Below are 24,969 nucleotides of genomic sequence, written 5' to 3'. Positions count from 1 at the left end.
ACACGGGTGAATTGTTGAATAGAAATACAGGTAGTTAAGTGCTATGATCATTTAAAGAAAGGAGAGATCAATGGTGATGTGAGTAATCATCAATGAGGTTGGCCTTGGCAGAGAGAAGGGCCAGGCATCAGGTGAAAATAACTACAGAAGTGAATGGCAGCTTAGTATAGATATAAAGAGCATGAATTTTTGTGTCAGACTTGGATGGGAAGTCTCAACTCCACCATTTACTTTAGCAAGTGTATTAACCAGTCAAATTCTGGATTTGAATCCCAGCTCTGCCACTTATAAACCATATGACATAGCTAATAATTTGGGCAAGCTAATAATTTCTTGATAATGCTAAATCTACCTTTGTTCATGGATAACATCAGAATTATCAGAGAACCTACCTCATAGGATCATTGTGGGGATTAAATGAGCAAATATGAAAACTGGGGCATGGGACATTTTAAGTATTCAGTAGTGTTAGTTTTCATCATTAATCTATTTAGTCAATCACTTGTTTATATGATGTAATAATGATTGTCAACCATAATAGATGGGGCTTCCCAGGTGGCACAATGGTAAAGAATCCACCTGCAGAAGACGCAAGAGATGTAGGTTCAATCCTGGGAGGGGAAGATTCCCTGGAGTAGGAAATGGCAACCCACTTCAGTATTCTTGCTTGGAAAATTCCATGGACAGAAGAGCCTGGCAGGATACAGCCCATGGGGTCACAAGAGTCAGACACAAATGAACGACTGAACATGCACACACCATAATAGATAAATATGGGTGTTTTGAGAATTGGTCAGATTTGTCATTGCAAAGGTGAAAAAGAAACTGGAACTGGAGATTTTCCCCCAAATCATGTTGCACATTTTATATTTTGAAGTACAATGCTTGCCTTTTCTTTTAAGGTCAGTTTATTGTTCATTATAGCCCATATTCACAGACGTAGGTCTCTCTCTATTTGGGCTTGAGCGCCTAAATTTTCTCTGCCAGACCCAAAGTCAGGTGACTTTTTAAAGATCAAATTTAGCGCTCTTATTAATACATCCAAATAAAAGATGTAATTAATATTCCTAAAAATGGGAATGTTAATTAAAACAGTAACTAAATAAAGGAGTTAATTAAAGTACCAATTAGCTAAAGAAGTATATTAGCAACACTAAAGCAGATAAAAGGATTTAGAAAAACATAAAAACTCTAAGTGTGGAGGTTTTAAAATATAGGTACCTGTTTTGACACTCTCCCCTTCATGAGGTGGAGCCTAGTTCCCCTTTCCTTGAATGTGGACTGGACTTACATAGAATGTGGTGGAAAGGACAGTGTTTGACTTCTGAAACTTGGTCATAGGAAGCTCTGCAGCATTCTCTTTCCATTTAGGATCATTCTCTTTTGGGGACTCCAGCAGTAACCTTAAGAAGCCCTATGGAGAGGTCCGCGTGTTAAGAAACCAAGGTCTCCTACCAACAGCTAGCACAGCGAGCACAAACTTGCCAGCCTCCTGAGTGAGCTGTCTTGTAACTGACTCCTCCTCCTCCTCAGTCAGGCCTTGAAGTGCTACAGCCCCAGCCAATATCTTGACTACAACTCTAGGGGAGGCCCTGAGCCAAAACCACATAGTTAAGCTGGTCTCAAATAATAAAAGTTTATTTTTAAGTCATTAAGTTTGGGGATAATAATTGAACATAATATAAAATGAGATACTTAACATAATTCACTTGAGGAAAAAAACAAGCCAAATACTCATAGTTAATTAGAGGAAGGTTTTGGTAAGCAAAATTGAAGAAAATAATTAGAAAAAGTAAATATTAATCAGGAAATTGACTGGAACCAGGTCACACATTTTGGCAGGGATTATCTAGCCATCCATCAAAGCCATTTCTTCTTTTTCCTGGATATACTGCTGGACAACATTTATCAGACTCTTTTGCAGTTAGATGTGGCAATCAGGTTGAGTGCTAACCAACTGAGAGTCAAGTCTCCATTCTGTCTTTTTCCATCTACTGGCGAAATACTGACAACCAGGGTGATCTGGGAAGTCATATGTTGAGGATGATAGAGTCCTTATCAGCACAATTTCCTGAATAACTGGAGTAGACAGTACCCCCGCCCGCCCCATTTTTGCTGCAAACCTTGCAAATGGAGGATTTGACATCTTCATTGTAGCTTCAAAGTTCTTCTTGGGCAGTGTATTACTCAGTGTTTTCCACAGAAACAGAACCAATAGAAGATAGATAAACAAATTGATACAGATGTAGATATTCACAAAGAGATTTATTATGAGGGATAAGCTCATGTACTTACTAAGAGGCTAAGAAGTCCCACAATCTTCTGACTGTAAACTGGAGGCCCACAAAGCTGATAATGTAGTTTCAGTTCGTACCCAAAGGCCTGAGAACCAGGGGTGCCAATGTTGGGGGACAGGAGAAAATTGATGTCCCAGCATAAGTAGAGGACAAATCCACCCCTCCTCTACCTTTTTGTTTTATCCAGGCCCTCAAAGGATTGGATGATGCCCACCCACATTGATGAGGGCAATCTTTACTCAGTCTCCCCATTCAAAAGCTAATCTTTTCTAGAAACATCCTTATAGACACATACAGAAATAATGCTTTACTTACCATCTGGGCATCATTTAATCCAGTCAAGTTGACACATAAAATTAACCATCAGCTTCATTCAGCCACCAGATTGGGAAGTATGCAGGAATAAGAGTGTGCAGGTTCCTTAACTACTCCATCCAGGAAGTGACACACAGCACTTTGCTCACATTTCATTGGTGAAACTTAGTCATTCAGCCTCACCTAAGTGAAAAATACACTGGGAAATGGAGTCCCCGTTGGTCTACTGCTCTCTGGCAACAACTCTACCCAAAGGAAATGGGGTATGATCTTTGGTTGACCTGCTCTGATCTGTCTCTCCTGCTTACACACAGAGCATACACAGCTCCCAAGAGGGATGACTGAAAGATCCATCTAGATACTGCTTCCAGCTCCAAGTCCAAGCCCTCCAGGGTGTGTACAGACTTCCTCATAAGGCCTGTATGTCTCTTCTTGGAATCAAGAAAAGTATAAACCAGGAAGACAAGTTATCCCTCATATATAATATACAATGATGGTAGCAGGGACATGATGACCACATGATAATCATATTATGGATCCACAGAAATGCTGAAACTCTGTCAGGCATTATACAGTCCTTTTGCCTTGTGGATGGGTAAATTCTTTGACTAGGCTGTTCTGATTTCTGGAAGAAATTCACTTATCTACCATTCCCAAAAGGCCCTGTTCAAGCCTCCAGGAGTTTGTTTCTTCCTTGCCATCTCTGCCCACATCTAAAATGGATATTCAAGAATATGCCCTCCTTAGGGCCTGTACAAATTTTCAGGCCTGCTTCCTGCTAGTACAAGTATTGGGGCCCAAGTGTTGTTATAAAGGCTCATATATTTAAGGGCTTCTTTGGCAATAAAATTCCTTCAGCAACTTAGGCTTCTGTGCCACTTGTTTCTATCAGTTTCATGTACCATTAACTAAACTCAAAATTTTCCTGCTTCCAGCCTGAATCATTTGCTGGCTTCTCAATCCCAGCTTCTTTCTCAGCTTAATGATGGCTCTTGAGATTAGCCCAAACAGCTATGCCCTTAATATAATCTCTGACATAAGGCTGTGTTATTAGTGAAACTTTTTCTCTCGAAGTCTCTCTCAGCCTCATCTATTACTGTTTAAAATCTAGCATCCATCTCTCCCAATCCCCTTTTATTCTGCTTGCAATCAAATCCTGGCTTTGCCCTCTTCCTTCTCTGGTGTCCCTGATTTCTCTGCTATGGATCACTTAGCAGTAGGGGGCATAGCTGACTATGCCATTTAAATATCAAGGGAAAATAAAGTTTAATTTTTGGCAATTGTTCTTAACGTTCTTAATTTCTCTTAATATCATCTGTATTCCAGAGCAGTTAATTTTCCTAATTTGGCAGATTGTGAGTAACTCAAATAAAATTCAAAGATAAATTCAATATAAGCACACACACAATCAGGTCTGGATGAATGGCAGTGAAGAACAGCCTTTGGCCAGAGTGCTCACTGAACAGAATTGTTTAAGTTTTAACACCATGAATGTAAAATATATATTTTTTCAACCAAATAAAAGGATTTTGTTAGACTTTCCTATGGCAAAACTCTTCTATTCAAAGAGATATCTGAGTTTTCTGCCACATAGCATGCGATGGTTAGAACTATTCACAATTAAGCAAAAGACAGTTTTCCAGACTGATTTTCTATCTCATGAAGGGAAATATAATTTGCTTTCTCAGGTATATCTATGATGGTGAAATTAAAAGACCTGAAAATGAATGGTTTCCACATAGTTGATGATTATGGTAAAGGAAGAGAGAGGAGAGAAAAATAAGAGGAGGGGACTAAGAAGAGGAAAAAGAGGAGAAGGGGAAAAGGAAAAGGAGAAGAAAGAAGAAGAGGAGATTATTTATGATCATGATGATGACCCAATACAGTGGTTTGTCAGCAGCTCATGATCATGATTCCCAAGTACTTCCAAAAACCCAGGTTCTGCTGTTACAAAGCAGCATACATAAGATACTGTGGATCCAATGAGAGAATACCTAACAGGATTCTCTCTCAAACTTTGTCTAATTTATCTTAAGGTTCATTAAAGTCCTGCAAAGCAAACAGTTTATACCTATTTTACAGATGAAAATGGCTCAGATGTGTACCATTTCAGAGCACATACTAGAAGTGCATTTCCTAGCATAAGTGGGACTATGTACCTAGTCCTGGCTAACAAGTTGTGAGGAGGTACAATGCCTGTTTGAGACCTTTCTGACTCTCTTTTTCCCTCTGGGTGCACAATCAGCAACATTTGAAAGGTATCAGATTGGGTCCCTGGGAGGCTCCCTGCTGACCTCTGAAGGTCAGGTAGCAAGAGACCATGGAGTTACAGCACCATTGTGCAGCTCATTCTGAATGACCAGAGGTGGTTAACCACAAAAAATGTCTTCTAGTAAAAAAATATGTATGAAAAAAACACTAGATTTTCTTCTTTTCTAGTAGATAAGAATCTGGATCCATTTGGTTTCAAATGAGTGGAGCAATAAATGGGGTCTCACTTCAAATTGTCCCTTTAGGATTCTCAACCTTGACAGCACTTACATATAGTAAGAATAAAATTCCACTTCATTACATACATTATTATCTATCTCTCAAATGAAAATGGAGATCAAAATTACATTTAAAAATGATTAAGAGAAGGGGCATGAGCTAATCCAATATTTGTTTCTCACCTCAAAGCTTTCTATATTTCTAGATGAGTGTTTTTAAAATATTTATTCCTGTATTTTTTCCACATTGTGCAATTCATACTCTAAGTTCAATACTGAATAATTTGGAGAAACCCAAATAGCTATTCATAGACTATTTCACATAAAGTAGAAAAAAATAAGGCATAGTTTACATTGTTCAATGATACGGTACCAAAAAGAATGTTCTACTTGAATCAAGGATAAATATTACTTTTAATTTTTTTTTACTGATAATTTCAAATGTAATTTGAAAAGACAAAATCGACATTACATATTCAGATTTAAATAAAAGTTAACACACACAATAAAACATCTTAATAGTTTTATTTTAAAATGATAATGACACACTATTAACATACATGGCATCAAATGCTCTAATAAAAAGTCTAGAACCTGAATAACTTCCCTTTTCATAATATAAAAAACACATAATCAGCATCAAAGTATTTTTCTTGGTTTGGCAAGAAAGTAAAATGAAAAGCATGGTGAGAACCATAAACTCTCAGTACACTGTATAGTAATAACCTGTCTTTGCTTTCTGGTATGACATTTGTTCAGAGTCTGGCAAGGAAGCACGAAGATGGCAGTGGGAAAATAAGGCTGGCTCTTCCTGAAACACAGGAGAACTGCTAAAACGAAGCAAAGGAAAATACTGTCTGCTACCCATATTTCCTTAAAATAAAATAATAATCATGGTAAAATAATTTCTAAATATGCCATGCTTTTGTAAGCCTAAAATTGAGAGGGTAAAAAAAGTAAATTAAAACATCTGCAGGAAGCTGAATAACCAAAAAAAACAAATATGCAAGAATCCATATAATTATGGCATCTCATTCTGAGGTTGATTCCAACTTCTTCATTCATGATGTGTGAAAGACTTCTCTTGTCCTTAAAGTTAACATTAGGCATGCCAAGTTTCCCATAAGAAACTTATTCTAATAATAGCTTTAAATATTACAGTTTTATAATTATAAATATTCTCCTAATAAATACATAGACTTGAGTGTACATAAACTTACACACTAAAAACAGAAACAATGGAGAGGTATGCTCTTAAGGGTAATCCATGGATTTTTTAAATCAATTTTTCATATTTAAAATAACATCTTACTTTTTACAGTGCTACTGCACAAGTCAGGCAAATTACTTCCCAAGATTATGCCCATACACATTGGAAGAAAATACTACAGAAAACTATGGACCATAAAATTGTATAGCTGAAAATCAGCTAAAAGATGATATGTTAATTCTCTTTACAAGCCATTTTATATTGAGAAAAGCCAGTTAGACTTCCTTATAATTCTTTTTCATTATAGTCATTCTTTATGCCCCATTCTGGAAGAGGTTAAACCCCAAGACAGAGAACTGTAAGGCTCTTATTACTTTGTCACAGTGGAATCTAGTTGGTGGTATTAAATCTTGCTAAACAGGTGAACCATTGATGAAGGTTGTGAGTCTCTTTAATCAGACCATGTTTTTGTGGTAGCAGTTATTGCTGCAATGCAATACAACCTTCAGACTGAAAAACCTTCTCCTAACAGATATATAGAACATTTTTCTTTAACTTTATATGAATAATCCAGGTTTTGCATGTGCCTATCATTGCACATGTGAAAGATGAAGGATAAAATGTTCAAAGGGTCCTGCCTAGAATTTTGTTACAAAGAAGTAACAAAAAGTAGAACCACTTGGATTCAGACCTTTAATTCCTGACATAATTCTCATAATTATGTCAACTGACATAATTCTCACTCACTCAATTATCCTTATACCCAGCAGCAAAGGGAAGGCACAAATGAACTTGGCAGGGCAGTCTTTGTCTAAATTGGCACATCGAAGGATATGTGCCTGTACTGGGCCAGCTTGAGTCCCTAAAACAAGTAAGTTTGGGAGGAATGGACTCAGGTATTTTTAAACAGACAATAAAGCATGTGATATTGATATCAATGCAAGTAGCTAGGCAGTATAGCATCAAGACGCATGGCAATTTTGTGGGTAAAAGTACCCACAGCCACCAAGGATTTCATGGTTCCAAGTAGTCCTGTAATCCTCTAAACTATGAATCGGGAGGCTATGAAATGGGAGCCTGAAGAAAAGAAATTCTTCTTATGAAAGGTCCGGTACGTCATATGACATGGAGCTCCAGATGGCTGAAAAGGACACACAAGACTGCAAAGAAATCACTTCAGCTCTGCCAAAACAGTTTAAGGTGCTCTGAAAAGGAACAGTTTTTATTGAAGTCATTAAGACAGTTAAACTGGCCATTAGCAGCCTGTAGATCCCAGCCGTAATGGAGAAAAGCAGCTCTCTTTCTGGTACTCACCCATTCAGGCCTCCATGCTGAACAATGAGTTGCCTTCTTTTAAGATTAGGAAGGTGACTCTAGTTTTCTAAAACATGGTAAAAAGTCAAAGACCTAAACTACAGACCTCTGAATAAATAGTTTTGCTTCTCTAGGTCTAGCAATAAAAAGCTCTCAGAGGTAACAACCAGCACCATGTTAAAGACACAGGTATAAGGTCACAAATCTCCAGGAAGAATCCAAGACCCACACCAAAGCTATGTTCTGTTCACTATCTGTAACAGTATAACCTGATCTTGCCAAAGTACTTCTAAGTAAATATATTTAGAGCCCCAAAACCTCTTTATCAGATTGGAAACAATAATGTCTAAAGTTCAGGATCTTTTGTTACCTGTGTTACAATCACTTAAAATTCAATTAATCTTCATCTTGAATTCAGGCACTGACAGTATAAACTAGAGCTACACAGCTGAACACCTGGAGAAATCATAACTGATGAAGGTGGTTATCTGAGTCATGTTAACGCAGTCCTAGAGACACCCAGATGATGTTCTGAATTGCTTCCTTTTGGTGTAATGGTCTGCCCTCATATAAGGAGAAGGTAAAAGAGATATGCCCCTTATGTGAGCAGATTTAAATCGTGGTAAGATAAGTTACCATATATGTGCACGTGTTTGTGAGTCACTTCAGTCATGTCTGACTCTTTGCAACTTTTTACAACTCTATGGACTATAGTCTACCATATACTTACTATATTTCAATTTTAAAATTTTAAGGATGAAAAGGAAGAAACATACTCTGATTTAAGTCTTTTTTCCCTGAATATTTTTTCCTAATTGGGATATAAACATATGTGTGTGTGTGTGTGTGTGTGTGTATGTGTAGGACTTTCCTAGTGACTCAGATGGTAAAGAATCTGCCTGCAACACAGGAGATCTGGGTTCAATCCCTGGGTCAGGAAGATCCCCTGGGGAAGGAAATGGCTACTCACTCCAGTATTCTTGCCTGGAAAATCCCATGGGCAGAGGAGCCTGGCAGGCTACAGCCCACGGGGTTGCAATGACTCAGACACAACTGAGCAACACACACTAAGCATGTGTGTGTGTGTGTGTGTGTGAATATATATCCTGTAGATCACATCGGAACTATGTATAATTTGGTAGCACTACAAAAATCATAAAATACTTCCAAATGAAAAGCTTTGACTTTTTTCCTTTATCACCAGCTTTACAGAACTGAAAAAATTTTCTAACGTTTGAATCTCAAATTTGTCTTCCTTCACAACCTGAAATTCAGGCTGCTCATTAATTGTTTTAAGTCTGCAATTTGACTAATTTGACTAATCTTGATTCATCAATAAATAAAAACAAAGCTCAGAGGATGCCAATTAGTGTTTATGAATAAACATGTACTTTGTCCAGTATATTTTTTTTAAAATAACACACAGCTCAGACCTACTAACTCAGCCAAAGAGATCATTCCCTTGTTGCCTCAACATCATGCATTGTACATCCTCAAGCAGGCTAGAATCTGACAATTTATATTATATATAAACCTTCAGGATATGAAATTTATACTGCTGGGAAAAGCTGGCCTCAACACATGAGTCACGGTAAAACAAAGTTTCTTCAAAAAGCACAAAGAACCAGCTATAGGAAACAGAAATCATGTCTGTATTATCCCAATTATTCCCAATCAGTAATGGTCTCTTATAAAGGATAAGGTAATCCAGTTACATCTAGCTTCTTCTGAGATCCATATAATTTACCATTTTAACCTATTCTTTCACACATCTGTCCTCACTATTTTTATTATTCTCTGATCTTCTCTTTTGCATTTCACTTTAACCCTTACCAACACAGTGTACCCAATTCATCAAATCAACCTGACACCCACAAGAGCTCATTCACATAAATATCCTGACTCACACACTCTGCCAGCCAGAGTCACCCACATACTCCACAGTCTTCAATAACAACAAAAACTTGAGACATTAGAATCAGGCTTTAGAATCTACAAAGAAATCACTTTCTCACTTCCCCTCCCCTGCTCTCCACCCTGATTCCCAGCTCTAGTCCACTTTAAGAATGGCCCAAACAACCCTAGTAACACAGTAACTGAAACTAAAACTACTCTTGAAATGGGAGGATGAAAACACCTGGATGAAGAGCTGTAAAATGCAAGATATTTCTGAGGCTGCATTCTTCATCCCCTTCTTAAACCATAACCCATAGAGACACTGAGTTAGCAGGGATTCTAGGTATGTGTTTTGCAAACTGGTTACTGTTTTGCTTATGGTGCTTCTAATAAAGTAAGTCTGAATTTATGAGGCAAGATCTCACAGGTATGAGAGCCTGGATATAAGGTGCTCAGAATGATGCCTTAGACGATTGTTAGCAGGAAGTAAGTTCGGGTGAGAAGTACATTTCCCATGGATTCAGTGTGTTCAGTCTCTCTCGTCTCATTTTAGTTTTTTTTTTTTGGCTGTGAGCTTGAGGACTGCTGCCATCCTGGGGCAAAGACTTGTTACTTGACCTAGAACAAGTGATACCAGTTTCTAGGCACAGTCCCCCTGAGTCTAGCTGCACTTGTATTGGAGGTTTTCTCCAAACAACAACAACCTGGGAGTGTGCCTGAGCCAATTATGACTCAATCTGCCTAGATGTGTAGGTATCTGGAAATAGGATAAAAACATCTTACGCTTACCTCTCTGGGGTGAGAACCAAGAAAGACTTCAGCATGTGTAACATATATGATGGCTAAATCACAAACAGAAAATGAGGTTTATATCAGCAATTAATTTTACTTATCTAGAAAATGGGCATGTGACACTGGCTAATATCTGGCACTACCATTCTGGGTTAAATTCAAATTGGCTGATTTATATAATTTTATTAGAAAGCTTATTTTAATGACTTAATTACCACTTCTGAGTACAGGAGTAATTTTGAGTATAACATATGTGTTTTTGCATTTTTAATAGTCAGTATCTTCAAGATTTAAAATATTCAAATTCAAAACCCCATATTTTAATGTTTAGCCAAATTACAGAAAGAATAAGTTGAGTAAGAAAATGGATAAGCACCTTTGAGAATTAAATGTAAGCCTTATGTGATTAGTGCTTACATTCTTTTTCACAAAACAGTTACTAATTGGTTCTATACCTTCTAGTGTCTAAAGAAAAATATCCCGTATCATGTAAAAGAAATAATTTGAACACTGAATTGTTAGAAATATTTTGCTATAGAAGTATTAATAGAAGAAACAGGTGGCCATTACAGATTAATTAGTCTCAGCTCTTTAGAAGGACCAGTGTAGCTGGCTGTGATTTCTTAATGCATCTTACATGGCTTTTCTTCTAAATAAAAAATACAAGAGCAAAAACTCTCACTGGCTGTTGGTTTGGGAAACAAACTTTTCTTGCCAGGCAAATAAACTGCACTAGTAATTTTAAGGAATGTGTTTTGCTTTGTTTTGTTCATATAAAATACCAAGGCAGACTCTCAAGAAGTTCACAACCAGAATTAACTCTGTACAGCAAGAGCATCTTCCTCCACCAGTGACAGTTCCAGGGTGTTTTCATTAGTGCCAGTTTTCATCCTGAAGTTGAAGGAACCGTAGAGTTTCGCAGACTCTTTGGAGGAGGCAAACCTGTCACGACGGTATAGCTCCCCCTTCCACATAGACATCATCAGCAAGCAGGACAGAACGACCCCCCCAAGTGTGAGCAGGCAGAGTCCAGCAATCACACAGCGGTCCAGGTGAGCCCCCAGCCTCGCGCTCTCCTTCTCCAGGCGTTCCATCTCCCGGGCCGCCACAGTGTTGGGATCCACAGTCACATCCCGTGGGACAACGTACGAGACGATCACCAGCAAGATGCCAGTGACCAAGAACAAGATGGCGCTTATGAAACCATAGTCTACTGACTTCCCTGAAGAGGTGGCTTCCGAGCTGGTATCATCTTCATCTTCGGAAATCAGGGAGATGGCAGACTCGTGGGACCACTCATTTGGATTTCCCCAGCCGAGGTCTCCCAGGTGATCACTCCCTTTTGCTGAAGGGGAGTGTCTGTTCCTTTGCTCCAGGTTGACATTCTCGTCCACGTAGGTAAAAGAGGTTTCTAATTCCTGGCTGCAGCAGTTGCAGACTTTCTGTTCTGCTGTTATCTGGTTGTTCCCTGAGTTGAGAGGTCCTGGTGGCAACGAGTCTGTGTGAATAGCACTGTCTTGCAGTGAGAGGGAAGGGGATGCTGGGGAAGGGCTAAGTTGAGATGCTTCCATCTCCAGTGCTCTTGGCTTCAAGGTACAACGTCTCTGGCAGCAGAGAGCAGCTCTGGTGGCTGCTATATCTGCCTGGTCCTCGGGAGGCCCTCTTGAACTCCAGTCAGCAGCATCACACGGGGCTGCCTGGCTGCACTTCTTAACAAGGTAGTGGAGCTCCATTCAGGCTAGTGAGACATCCCCCAGCAGCTTCCAGAGAGTCTGCCAATAGCAACACAGTTAGATAAAACCCACCAGGAGCTAAAACCAGACCACCAGGAGTACTGCTCCTGAGGCCCTCTTCTCCTTTGTAGCTACAGGTTTTGACACTTCAGCCCCAATTCCTCCTAAAATAGGTAAGAGAAAGGAGAAGCTACCTAGCAGTGGGAAAGTGTGAAAAAGGCAAGACTTAGGTCAGGGTAAAAAAGAACATGGAGGAAGTGGCAGTGTCTGGGAAGAAAGCACTGCCGTCACCAAGCCAAATTTATCCAAGGATCACACATTTCGGTGACAGGATCCCTCAAATGAGAAGGCAGGTTTCCTGCACAGAGATACAAATGAGAAAAGCAGGACCTTTTTCAGCAGCGCTGCTGATCTTCTGAAGAACTTGGGGAAGCACAGACTTCTCAATAATTCAGTTAAATTATAAGTGTTTACACTCTCTGTAGTTCAGAACAGATTCTAATACAGATTAACATTGTTAGAGCATCACCTTGGGTGAGCCAATCAATATGTCACCAGCAGTTGGGCTCTACTGGAGCTCAGCATTTTGACTGGGTGGCTCTGAAGTGGGTGAAAGATGGCTGACTTGATTAAGCCACCCTCCTAACGGTACGCTTTGTACACGCAGAGACCCTAATCACACAGCCCTGTTCATCGTGATTCCATTCTCAGCTTACTGCTACACGATGGCAGCATGTTCTAGACCCAAAAGTACATAGACACACACCTCATAGGGTGATCTCTGAAAAATACAATGAGCTAGCCCACTCCTATACACACACACACACACACACACACACACACACACACACAGAGTTGCCTGCTTCAGGTAAAGGTCCGCTACCCCTGCACTCCAGGTCTGAGTGAGTATGAGTTCCTCTCCCTCTGCATGCTTTGCTAACAAATGTGTATAGGAAATCAACCGTCTAGAAGTTTTCACAAACCCCAGTCTAGAAGTAAACTGACAATAAAATACAAATCATAAACCCACAGTCACAGTTCTGTTGAGGCCAATAGGGGAGAAACTATTTCCAGGGTTACCTCTGGAACTTTGCCCTACCTCACCACAGCAAGGCACCTTCATGGGAGAAAATTTGGGGTTGAGCAGAAAACCACTTGCCTGTCCTTTTCTGCCTCTGCCATCTTTCTGAGGAATAAAAATTTACTTTCTACTATCAGCAAGTACAGAGGTTTCAAGTAAAGTCCCCTTTTATTTTGCTTCCAAGTCCAGGATAATAACAGATTTAACTCATATCTTAGAAGTTTATTATGCTTCAAAATCCACAGCTCCAACGGCTGGTAACCTACACAGAAACACAGGTAAGGTGAAGGGGAAGTCCGCCTGGCAACTCATTGAAAATATGAGAGGGGAAATCCACATGTTTTATGCTCTACATTAGAGTTTGTTTAAAACACACACACACATACACACACACACTTATCCTATTATCAGAGTTTCTTTGCAGCTAAAACAGGAAAATTGACAAAAAATCAGATGCAGGAAAACCACAACTGAACCAGAGCTTTCCTTTAGTAAGTGCATAGACACCCCCGCCTCCACTGCGGGGTCCCTCAGTGAAGGCAGCAATGGTAACGGGTTTGATCGATTACTAAATGAGAAATCTCGCAGTTCCCTCAAACATTAGGTGCGCTGATTAACCTTTGGCACAATTAGCCCATCAAATTGGATTACTTTAGATAAAAATCGGCAAAGCCCCTTAGGGGACTTCCAATTTATAACAAAGAGAGAGAGAGAGAAATCTCCACTTAATTCCCTTCTTCTGCCTCTGTCTCTTAAAAGAGAGACTCCGCTTGTTCCATCGGAACAAGCTGCACAGTCGATTTTCTCTGCAGCTTGGTAATCCGGGGCTTCCATGCTCAGGGGAGAATGGATAATCCCAGGGGACCAGCCAAGGGCTCTTTCCTTCAGCCTCCTCCCTCTTTCCTCTCTGGTTTAAGAGCGCGGTTAATAAAACTGCAGCCGCAGAACGCGGAGACAGCACTTTCCCTCAGCCCGCCAGCAATTAACAGCATTAATATCTGCATGGGAACTAACTGACACGGGCGAGGCTGGGCTAGCGGAGGCGACCTCGGGATCCGTCCTGCGCGCGCTGTGTGCTGTAGGGGCGCGCCGCAAGCACCGTGCAGCGATCGATGTTCCCCACGGACTCAATCAACCCATTCCGGGTGAGCTCCGCGTCCGCCGTGGTGCCCGGAGTTGGGATGCGTTCGCCAAATACCCAAAGGCTAGGCAGGCACCTTAGGCAGAGACAGGGGACGCGCTCCCCAGTTCCGCCAGGCTCTCGGGGTCTCTCGCGCGCTCCAGCGCCTCCTCCCAGTCCCCCTCTCCGCCACTCACCTCCTGCTTTGGCCACCCAGTGAGCCTAGAGCACCGCGCGCTAGTCCCTGAGCTGCTCCTCGGGAAAGTACCCCGCTCACCAGCCGCAGCACTTGTAGCCTCTGCGCGCCGCCCGCTTCTTGGGGTGGGCAGCGCCTGCGGTGCCCGCGGGGCGGGGCTGGGCGGGGCTCCCCCTCTTGCTGAGCATCCCGGGAGATGTAGTCTGGGTCGGCCGCCCGGCCTCCCTCCTCTGTCTCTCTTTCTCTCTGTCTCTCTCTGTCTGTCTGTCTGTCTCTCTCTCTCTCTCTCTCTCTCTCGCTGAAATCACTGGCCCCTAAACTCAAATCAATGGCTTCTAAACTCAGAGTAAGGTCCTCTAGTCTCCGTGTTATGAGGGAATGTTTGAGTATTCTGAGTGTGTATTTAGTCACAACTGTGTGCCAGGCAGTATGCATATTTCGTTTTGTTTAAAAGTCATAACAAATCCTCCAAGATTTTATTAATTCTCATTTTACAAATGAAGAAAGAGGCTCAGAGGAATTAAGACCTCATCCAAGGTAAAAAAGACAATAAATGATCTCTAATAATGTGCTGAAAAATTTGTTTCCAAAGTCATTGCCTTGCCCACAAAATCTGGAGAAATGTGACCATTGAAGGCAAGGGGTTGTCCTGTTGATTTCTGCTTCCCCTGTGCCTAGCAGAGTGTCTGAATAATCAGTTCTCTTCAGTCTCTCAGGCATGTATGACTCTTTGTGACCCCATGGACTGCAGCATACCAGGCTTCCCTGTCCATCACCAACTCCAGGAGTTCACTCAAACGCATGTCCATCCAGTTGGTGATGCCATCCAACCATCTCATCCTCTGTCATCCCCTTCTCCTCCCGCTTTCATTCTTTCCCAGCATCAGGGTCTTTTCTGGTGAGTCAGTTCTTCTCATCAGGTGGCCAAAGTATTGAAATTTCAACATCAGCAGCAGTCCTTCCAGTGAATATTCAGGACTGATTTCCTTTAGAATAGACTGGTTGGATCTCCTTGCTGTCTAAGGGACTCTCAAGAGTCTTCTCCAACACCACAGTTCAAAAGCATCAATTCTTAGGCACTCAGCTTTCTTTACAGTCCAACTCTCACATCCATTCATGACTACTGGAAAACCCATAACTTTGGCTAGATGGACCTTTGTTGGCAAAGTAATGTCTCTGCCTTTTAATATTCTGTCTAGGTTGGTCATAGCTTTCCTTCCAAGGAGCAAGCATCTTTTAATTTCATGGCTGCAGTCACCATCTGCAGTGATTGTGAAGCCCCCCAAAATAAAGTCTATCACTGTTTCCATTGTTACCCCATCTATTTGCCATGAAGTGATTGGACCAGATGCCATGATCTTAGTTTTCTGAATGTTGAGTTTTAAGCCAACTTTTTCACTCTCCTCCTTCACTTTCATCAAGAGGCTCTTTAGTTTTTCTTTGCTTTCTGCCATAAGTGTGCTGTCATCTGCCTATCTGAGGTTAATGATATTTCTCCCAGCAATCTTGATTCCAGCTTGTGCTTCATCCAGTCGAGAATTTCTCATGTATTCTGCATATAAGTTAAATAAGCAAGGAGACAATATGCAGCCTTGACATACTCCTTTCATAATTTGGAACCAGTCCATTGTTCCATGTCTCCTTCTAACTGTTGCTTCTTGACCTGCATACAGATTTCTCGGGAGGCAGGTCAGATGGTCTGGTATTCCTACCTCTTTAAGAATTTTCCAGTTTGTTGTGATCCACACAGTCAAAGGCTTTGGTGTAGTCAATAAAGCAAAAGTAGATGTTTTTCTGGAACTCTCTTGCTTTTTCGATGATCCAGTGGATGTTGGCAGTTTGATCTCTGGTTCCTCTGCCTTTTCTAAATCCAGCTTGAACATCTGGAAGTTCACAGTTCACATACTTTTGAAGCCTGGCTTGGAGAATTCTGAGCATTACTTTGCTAGCGTGTGAGATAAGTGCAACTGTGCAGTAGTTTGAACATTCTTTGGCATTGCCTTTCTTTGGGATTGGAATGAAAACTGAATTTTTCCAGTCAATAATAATGACCCAAAATAACAATAGTTAACATACAAACCACTCACTATTGTCAGGCTATCTTCTAAACACTGCTGATATAACTCAGTTAATGGTCACAGTTAATCTTTAAAGTTCTGTAAAAATCCTCTTTTGCAAAAGTGGATTTTTACAAAAGACAAAACTGAATTACAAAGAAGTTGAGTAATTTGCCCAAAGTCATACAGCTAATCCTTAAAGAGATGGCACAACCCCCAAAGAGCCTAAGCATTATGCAAATTGAATGAATGGGAAAAAACAAACAAATAAACAAACAGAAGCCTGGAAGACAAAGGATTAGGAATAAAGGAAATTCGGAGATTAAAGCTACTGAGATGTGGTTCCCAAGGCAGGACAAAGTAACTTCTTTGAGTCAGCAACCTCTTTCTTACCAGAGCTGACTGCAGTAGCCAATAGCCAAATAGAATAACTGGTTTGTGGATTGTCTCTAAGTTTTCAGCATCTCCTTTGGGGTGACTCTAGGGTTACTGATTGTTTTATCTAAGGGGAGCGAGAGAAGAATTATGTTATAATATAACATTTCGCTGCTTGTGAGTAACTCACATGAATTTTGTGGTTGCTTTCAAGTAATAGATCAGTCTCCCATAATGATGACTTAGTTGATTTTCCTTTAGTGTAGCGTGTGTGCTCAGTCATGTCCAACCCTATGAACTGTAGCCCACCAGGCTCCTCTGTCCATGAAATTTTCCAGGCAAGAATATTGGAGTGGGTTGCGATTTCCTGCCCTATGGGATCTTCCCAATCCACGGATCAAACCCACATCTTTTGTGTCTCCTGTATCGACAGGCAGATTCTTTACCACTGAGCCACCTGAGAATGGCTTTGGTTTTCCTTTATATTGATAGAATTCATAGTTCCAGGGATGTCATAATACAGCTGCTTTTAAATCTTTTCTCACTATGACTCTCTTTTAGCTAGTTAAGCCCATTTGTTGTTAAACATGATGTATCTATTATGGCTTCTTCTCCTTTGCTCACTAGTTACACTGTTCTCCAGTGAGAATATCCTTTTTTCATTCCCCTGTTTCCTCCACCTTTCGAGGATTAACTCATCAAGCCACATTTGCTGGGGTACATTCTTAGTATTAATACTGTATATTTGAAAGGGAGCCCAAAGACACTATATGTTGTCCAGAAGAGAGCAACTGAGAAGTTGAAGAAACTTGAGCTCATGTTGGATGAGGAGACACTGAAGGAACTTGGGATATCTAGCTGGAGGAGGAGACTTAGAGGAAACAAAAACTAACTTTAAATAATTAGATGTTTGTGAATAAGAATTCTATATCATGGTTAAAAGGGGGGAAAGCAGAACCAATGACAATAAAAGCATTTATTAGTCCTAATGGGTTATCTTTAATTCTTACAAAAATGCCATAAGGAGTCATTATTATCACACCCATTTACATGTAGAAATTGAGGATTGAAAATGTTTCTTTTCAAAGATATTAGAAGTAATAAATAACTGGTAGAGCCAAGATTCTAACTTGGGTCTATCTGATTCCAGAACTTGGATCTCTTCACCACTATGCTATCCTATGCAGTACTTCACAGTCATTATCACAGCAGAGCATCAGTAAGGTGACAATATCTATTGCCCTGGGATAAACACAGGAGGTTTCTCATGGCCGTCATCCTGGTGTTGTGGCTACTTGAGTCTCTGCAAGACAGCTAGGGCTGCCAAGAGAAGAGAGAAACCAGCACATCTATAGTACACGGGGGCACCGGAAAATGATGGACACAGGGCCTGGAGAGCTCTGGGTAGCACTATCAGACTTAATAAGGAGGTTAATTTGGGGTTGAGCATAAAGAGAATATTCTCTTTAAGGACTTTAAACAGGGTGTCTCATGAAAGTGAATTTTATTATTACTAGAGAGGATAAAAAAAGAAGAACCATTTATTAGTGATGTGGTAGAAGGGATTCATCTAGTTGGATTAGAGGAACTCTATTGTTTCCCTGCTGAAATGATTCTAGTTACATCTCACTCATGAAGCCATTTTTCTCCATGCCAGCTCCCAAAGATTCTACCTCCTATGAACTATACTAGGACTTGTCAGCACTAATAATTTTTATATTTATCAGCCACTACCCTGTGACATTTCTAGTATGTCTAGGTAACTACTGTGTATCGTTTAACTTGTCACTTAGGTGCCCAAACCTCTAATATCAATTGTAAGTTCCTTAAGGTCAGTATCCATATATTAAATGTCTTCTTATCTCCTACAGAAAGTAAAATATTTCTGTTGAATAGAGTGATGGAAAAATGCCAAGACTGAACTGAGACTGGAGATGATTATCTCTTCACATTATTCTCTCTCATTTCCTATTTCTGAATATAGTACACTTGACTGTCTACATATTCTTGAGCATTAAAATAAAATCAACTCTATGCCAACACACTACAAAATCTCCTACAAAATTCTTCATAAAAAGAGTAAATGTGGATTTAGCTCCTGGAAATAAAAGCTCTGCAAAAAATACCACTTGCAGGAATAACTTCAACACTCTTTCCTCTAAGTCCATGTCTACACTTTCATCAAAATCTCACCCCAGACCCTTTCTCAAGAGCCTTTCTTGTTCATAAACCCCCAATTCTTATTGCTGTTCTAATTGGCGTTCTGGTACAATATACACAGTGGCATAATATGCTTCCTTTTATCCTGTCATCTTATATATATAGAAGTATTTCATGTATATTTTATACAGCTTTCTATGTGTCTCTCCTCAGATAAAATTTAAACTCTTTGAGAACCAATATTTTCTTCCTATAAATTTGAAGCTATACGTGGACATGAAATAACAAAAATACATGGTCAGTTATGGTTCTTCACTAGATGTTAGATGTGTACACAATGATTCACACTGATAAAAAGATGATAGTAAAGTCTAAGTACAGTTTTGATCCTACATAATTTTTAATGTGGTTCTTATTTTCCTGTTTACTTATACTCCTTGAGGTATAGGAGATGTAATCATGATTACACCAAGCAGAAAAATAATTTCTGAGAAGTAAATTTACCATGTGAGTCAAGGGTAATGCAGGGACTTTTAACAAAAATGTCTCTTGTAATAATAACTGAGGATACTTTCCAGTTTTCTGTCTTCAGCAATAATAACAATGACTGATTGTAAACAAATATTCTTAGTGGATTTAGAGTTATCAGGAGAGGCTAGGCTGTTGGGAGGTAAGAAAGACATTGGCTGGATAGAAGCTCAGTCATTTAATGAGACTAGTACAGGAATATAATTTACTTTGTATGCAAGCTGACACTTCTAAATGATGAAGAAAAAGATGAAAATGGTCAAATTTTAAAGTAGTGAAGATCTCGTCTACTAAAAAAGTCTAGGAACAACATAAAAATAGTATTAAATTTTAAAGTTTTCTTTAGATAAAAATGCTCTAGTGGCCAAGATACCTTGTTATTTAAATAAATAAAGTGGATGGATACAGACACTAGGGGTGAGGAAAGACTGTAGCCGAATTGTGAAGCAATTGCTTTTCCTAAGGGTACATCATCTCCTGTATGTCTTTACCTGATGTTTGTCTTGAGTAAATTCAGACATCAATAAAAGTCAGATATCCCAATTTTAATTAAAAATTCAGTCTTTAAAATTTAAATTGAAACATTTTAAAATCTGTACAGTTCAAAAAAAAAAAAAAACATAACTATAGGAAACATTTCTTTCTGATAATAGCAGATAAGGTGATTGAGACCCACCCACTGCTGGGGATAATTAGAAAATCGGGACAAAATGTACAAAAAATCACTTGCTTGAAGACAAGTAAATTTAACAAGATAAAGAAAAATTACTGTGCTAGAGTCCAGAAAAGAAGAGAGTCTCATGAAGGCAAGTCAGGAGCTTGGAGCTTTGTTTTAAGTGAGGATGTTAGGTGATTCCAGGAGAAAAAGTTGAGAGGCTAAGAACCTGAGAGTGGAGACTGGGTTCCTGGGCCTACCAAGGGAAGGATCATGGTGAGTCTGCTCTGCTCCTTAAACTTTGGGTTAAAATCCTGTAAAGTGCTATCCTAGCAGTGTGAAGCCATTTGATAGTCCTTCACAGGGAATGCCTCTCACTTTGTTAAGATTTCTGTCTTTAAACTTTAACCAAGGTGGTTTCAGAGTGCCTGGTTTCATACCAGGTACTTGGCATCAGAAGCAGTCTTTGAAAATGGGGGAAAATATAGCATCACCTCAAACCAGTTTTATAATTTTGCAAATATATTAACTCACAATAAAAAATTAATGAAAAAAGTCAATTTCTAAAGATCACATCCTGTATAGTTCTCTGCACACCCCCCCGCACCGGCCCCAAATATAGAGAGATGGAAAACAGATTGATGGTTTCCACAGGTAGGGATTACAGGGGTTATAGAGGTGCATGTAACCATAAATTTAAGGGAGAGCACGGGGGAGATCTTTATGGGGATGGAATAGTTCTGGATCTTGATAGGGATAGTGGCTACATGAATCTATGGTTTACCAGTTTACCAACCCGATTTTCTGGGTTGATATTACATACAGTTACACAAAATGTAACCAGTGGGGGAAACTGAGTGAAGGGTACACAAGATTTTTCTGTAATATCTTTGCAGCGTTCCAAAAATCTATAATTATTTAAGAATATAAAATATAAAGTTTTTTATATTTTATACTTTAAAATATAAAAATAAAGCAAACAAAAAGCTCAAGTACATCAGAAGATTAGATCACAAGTATGAAAACAAACAGAAACATAAAACAATAGAAAAAGACCAATGGGAGACTTCAGATATTAGATTCAGATTCAGATATTAGAAAATTTTAAATAACTCTATTTACTATGGGCTTCCCTAGTGGTTCAGTGGTAAAGAATCCACCTGCAATGCAGCAGATGCGGGTTCAATCCCTGGATGGGGAACATCCCACGGAGAAGGAAATGGCAACCTATGCCGGTATTCTTGCCTGGGAAATCCCATGGACAGAGGAGCCTGGCGGTCTACAGTCCGTGGGGTCACAAAAGAGACAACTTAGCAACTGAACAACATATTTACTTTGCTCAATGAAATGAGACAAAATTTAGAATTTTATCAGGTGACTGGGAACAAAAATGAAAATTATTATGATCAAAATTAAGAACTCAGGGAAAGATTAAGAGATGGGATTCAGTGAAGAGAGAATTAGTAAACTGGAGATAGATCAGAGGAAAACATCTCAGGAATAAGGCACAAAGAGACAAAGGATGAAAAAGACAAAAATGAGTGTAAAAAGACATAGAGAATAAACGATCAAGTTTCAATCAGAGATTCATGTGCCCAAAGAGTGAAGTTTTTCTTTTTTCTTTTGGGAAGGGAGGAAAAGGAAGCTTTTCCTAGCTTCTATGTATAAGCAGACAAATTTTTTTTTTCCCTCTGTTTCTCATCTCTGAGACAGACTTTGAAGTTTGTATGCAAAAGACATTTGACTTGGCTTTCATTGTGTTGCCCAGGGGTAAAAAGTGGAGTGTTGAGAACCAAATGATCATTATTTTTGCTTTTTAAGTGAATCATAGTAACATGCTTCTGATCCAAATACCGTGCACACATTCTGGATAATTGAATATTTTAAAAACCCAAAAGTTAGAATGAAGAAAAGAAGCTAGCCACTAAAAAATGCTAATGTGTAACTGTGCAAGTCCATTTCTATTGTTAGCTAAAGAGGCAAAATTATACCACAGTATTTTGCGATACTGGTGAAATAATGTGAAAAGCAAGGATGTGATTACCAAAAATTTCAAGATAGAGGCTACATATTCAAGATAGGGAGGAAATAATGATTTGGAGAAAGCAAAAGGACAGGCTTTGGGACACCACACTTTTCTACTTCTTGACCTAGATATGCTTATATGAGCATTCTTCTTGAGTTAAACATTGGAGGTGACTCTATCTCATGCACAGTTCTGTATGTATGTATTAGTTCCTAATAAAAGATCAATATACTTTTGGAGAGAATTCAGCTTTCAACTACCTGATTTGAATCTCTAAGAGTTTATATCATAATCTAAGAATTTTATTCTCTCATCTTAAGAACTACAAAATGGTTTTCTCTAGCTTGGAATCACCCAGCATCTTACTATGCTTGGAGGATGGGAGAGTATACAGTCGTACGGTCCCTCTAACACCACGTCACCATGCTCTCCTTTGTCATTTTTTCAAGAAATGTTCAACTGACTTCAACTTCCTCCCTGTCCTTTCACTTCTCTTTTTCAAAATTTGATCCAGCTAATGGGTCTATTACTGCACCAAAGTTTCTTGCTGAAGTCATTAATAATATTCAATAATTCAGCCACTCACTCAACAAGTATTAATTAAATGTTAAAGGATTCTATGTGAAGTGCCAGATGTACAACTCTGAACTGAATGGATACATCCTAACTTTGGGGGAATTTACAATCTGATGGGGGCTGTGCCAATTTATTAGGCAAGTATAATGCCAATTCATCAGTGCTGTGATAAAGGAATAGATGGTACAGTGGGAACATATAGGAAGAGGACTTAATTCAGAATTTACAGGTCAAAGTAGACTTCTCGATGATAGAATATCCAAGTGAGATAAATATAGAAAGAAGTTAGTCTTTTGAAGAATGAGATAGCATGATGAACAGTGGGAGGCAATTCAGAAGTTAAATTACTGGAGTTGAAAAAAGTTCAGTATGTCTATAGTATGAAATGTGAGTGAAAGTATGTCAGTAACGATATTGGAAGTGTCCTAGAGGACAGATCATCTTTGGACTTATAATTAAGGATAAGGTGTGTGGACTTAATTTTAAAAACAACAAAATGTCAGGGATGGTTTTTAAGCAGGATAATAAGATCATACTTGAATTTTTAAAAGACCATGCTGGGGAATAGATTGAAAAGGAACTAGTTTAGTGTGATCAAATAGCATATAAAAACCATCTTCAAGCAAGAGATGACAGTGAAATTTAGATATAATGATACAGATAAGTTACAGGAAAAAAAATGTATCATGCAGACATTAATCAAAAGGAAGCTGAAGTGGCCATATTAAAGTGGGCTTCAGGATGACAAATATTACCAGGGATGAAGGGAAATAAAAGTGATAAAAAGGTCATTCATCAAGAAGATACTCCAATCTAAGCCATGAATGTGCCCCCCAACATCTCTGTGGGGCCACATTTCTGGCTCTGGTAAATAGAATGTGTGGAAATGTGGAAATGATGTGTGTTAACTTCCAGTATAAGATAGTTAAGGATCTGTTGTTTCTATTTCATGCCATGTGCTATCTGGATGATGCTAAAATGACCTTGAAGCCACAATATGAAAGCAGTCTGAAATGCTGAATCACAACTTAGAAGAGTCTGATCCAAAGCAGACTCAGATGTGAGCAAAAACAAGCTTCTATTGTGGTGGTGAGGTTCTGAACTTGTTTAGCACAGCAGTTAGCTTTCTTTCCTTAATTGCAGCCCCTCCTGAGCCAAAACGGAGCTCAGATGGGGGACAGAAGGAGTCTGGTTATCTACCAATGGATAGTGGTTTAAGTAATTATTATATTTTGCTTTCCTTTAACATTAAAGAGAGTGAAGACTTTACTTTAGATTTATTATTACAGCTAATCTTTTGAGTAATATTAGTAATACTTACACTAAGTTATGTTCTATTTGAATTTTCCTCATTTATCCTCACAGCCTCCTTTTCTATAAAATATTTGAAAGGCATAATAACACTTTACAGCTATATCTAACACTTTGAATATACAGCATATGAATAATAAAAGTTGGATTCCTATAAATGCATTAATATATGCCTCTAAAATTTCATGTGCATGCTCGTATGCATGCATGTGAGCTAAGCTGCTTCAGCTGTGTCCAACTCTTTGCGACCCTATGGACTGTAACCCACCAGGCTCCTCTGTCCTTAGGATTCTCCAGGAAAAAATACTGGAGTGGGTTGCCATGCCCTCCTCCAGGGGATCTTCCTGACTCAGGGATTGAACCTGCGTCTCCTGTGGCACCTGCATTGCAGACAGATTCTTTACCGCTGAGCCACTGGGGAAGCCCCTATATTTCCATATATATGTATATAAATATAAATATATAAATATATATATATATATATAAATTAGTGTCATGGGATATAACTAAATATTTCTGAAGAATATTCCATTCTAAAAATTCAGCATATTTCATTATTATAATACTTCTGAGACTCTTTAATTTACTAAGGTATAATTTTAGGCTCTAAGGGTAAACCCTGTTTTTAAAGTTTTCCCAACCTTGTAAGATTATGAATCTTTAATTTTCCACAAATCATCTTATAGAACTAGTGTTATATGATAAACTTTGGGATATACTGCTATAAAGAAATTGGTATTTTATTTTCAACACTTATATCGGATAAGAATATTTCATATTTTGATTTGTGTTTTTCATGACACTTTGTGATTCAGTTCTTCTATGCTACTGTTGGAGA

General features: G+C 39.1%; 1 protein-coding gene across 1 annotated transcript; it reads right to left on the bottom strand.

Annotated features, from left to right (window-relative positions):
• Positions 1 to 11,128: 11,128 nt before the first annotated feature.
• On the bottom strand, positions 11,129 to 14,517 carry TMEM74 (transmembrane protein 74). Its single transcript, XM_061122853.1, has 2 exons — positions 14,445 to 14,517; positions 11,129 to 12,085 (listed from the first exon to the last, which is right to left on the bottom strand). The coding sequence occupies exon 2, from the start codon at positions 12,044 to 12,046 to the stop codon at positions 11,129 to 11,131; it is 918 nt and encodes a 305-aa protein (XP_060978836.1). The 5' UTR covers positions 12,047 to 12,085; positions 14,445 to 14,517.
• Positions 14,518 to 24,969: the final 10,452 nt, after the last annotated feature.

This window comes from Dama dama, chromosome 21 (genome assembly GCF_033118175.1).
Source record: "Dama dama isolate Ldn47 chromosome 21, ASM3311817v1, whole genome shotgun sequence".
NCBI lineage: Eukaryota > Metazoa > Chordata > Mammalia > Artiodactyla > Cervidae > Dama > Dama dama.
Note: the sequence above shows the minus strand (reverse complement) of the source record. Positions and strands in the feature narration are given on the sequence as shown.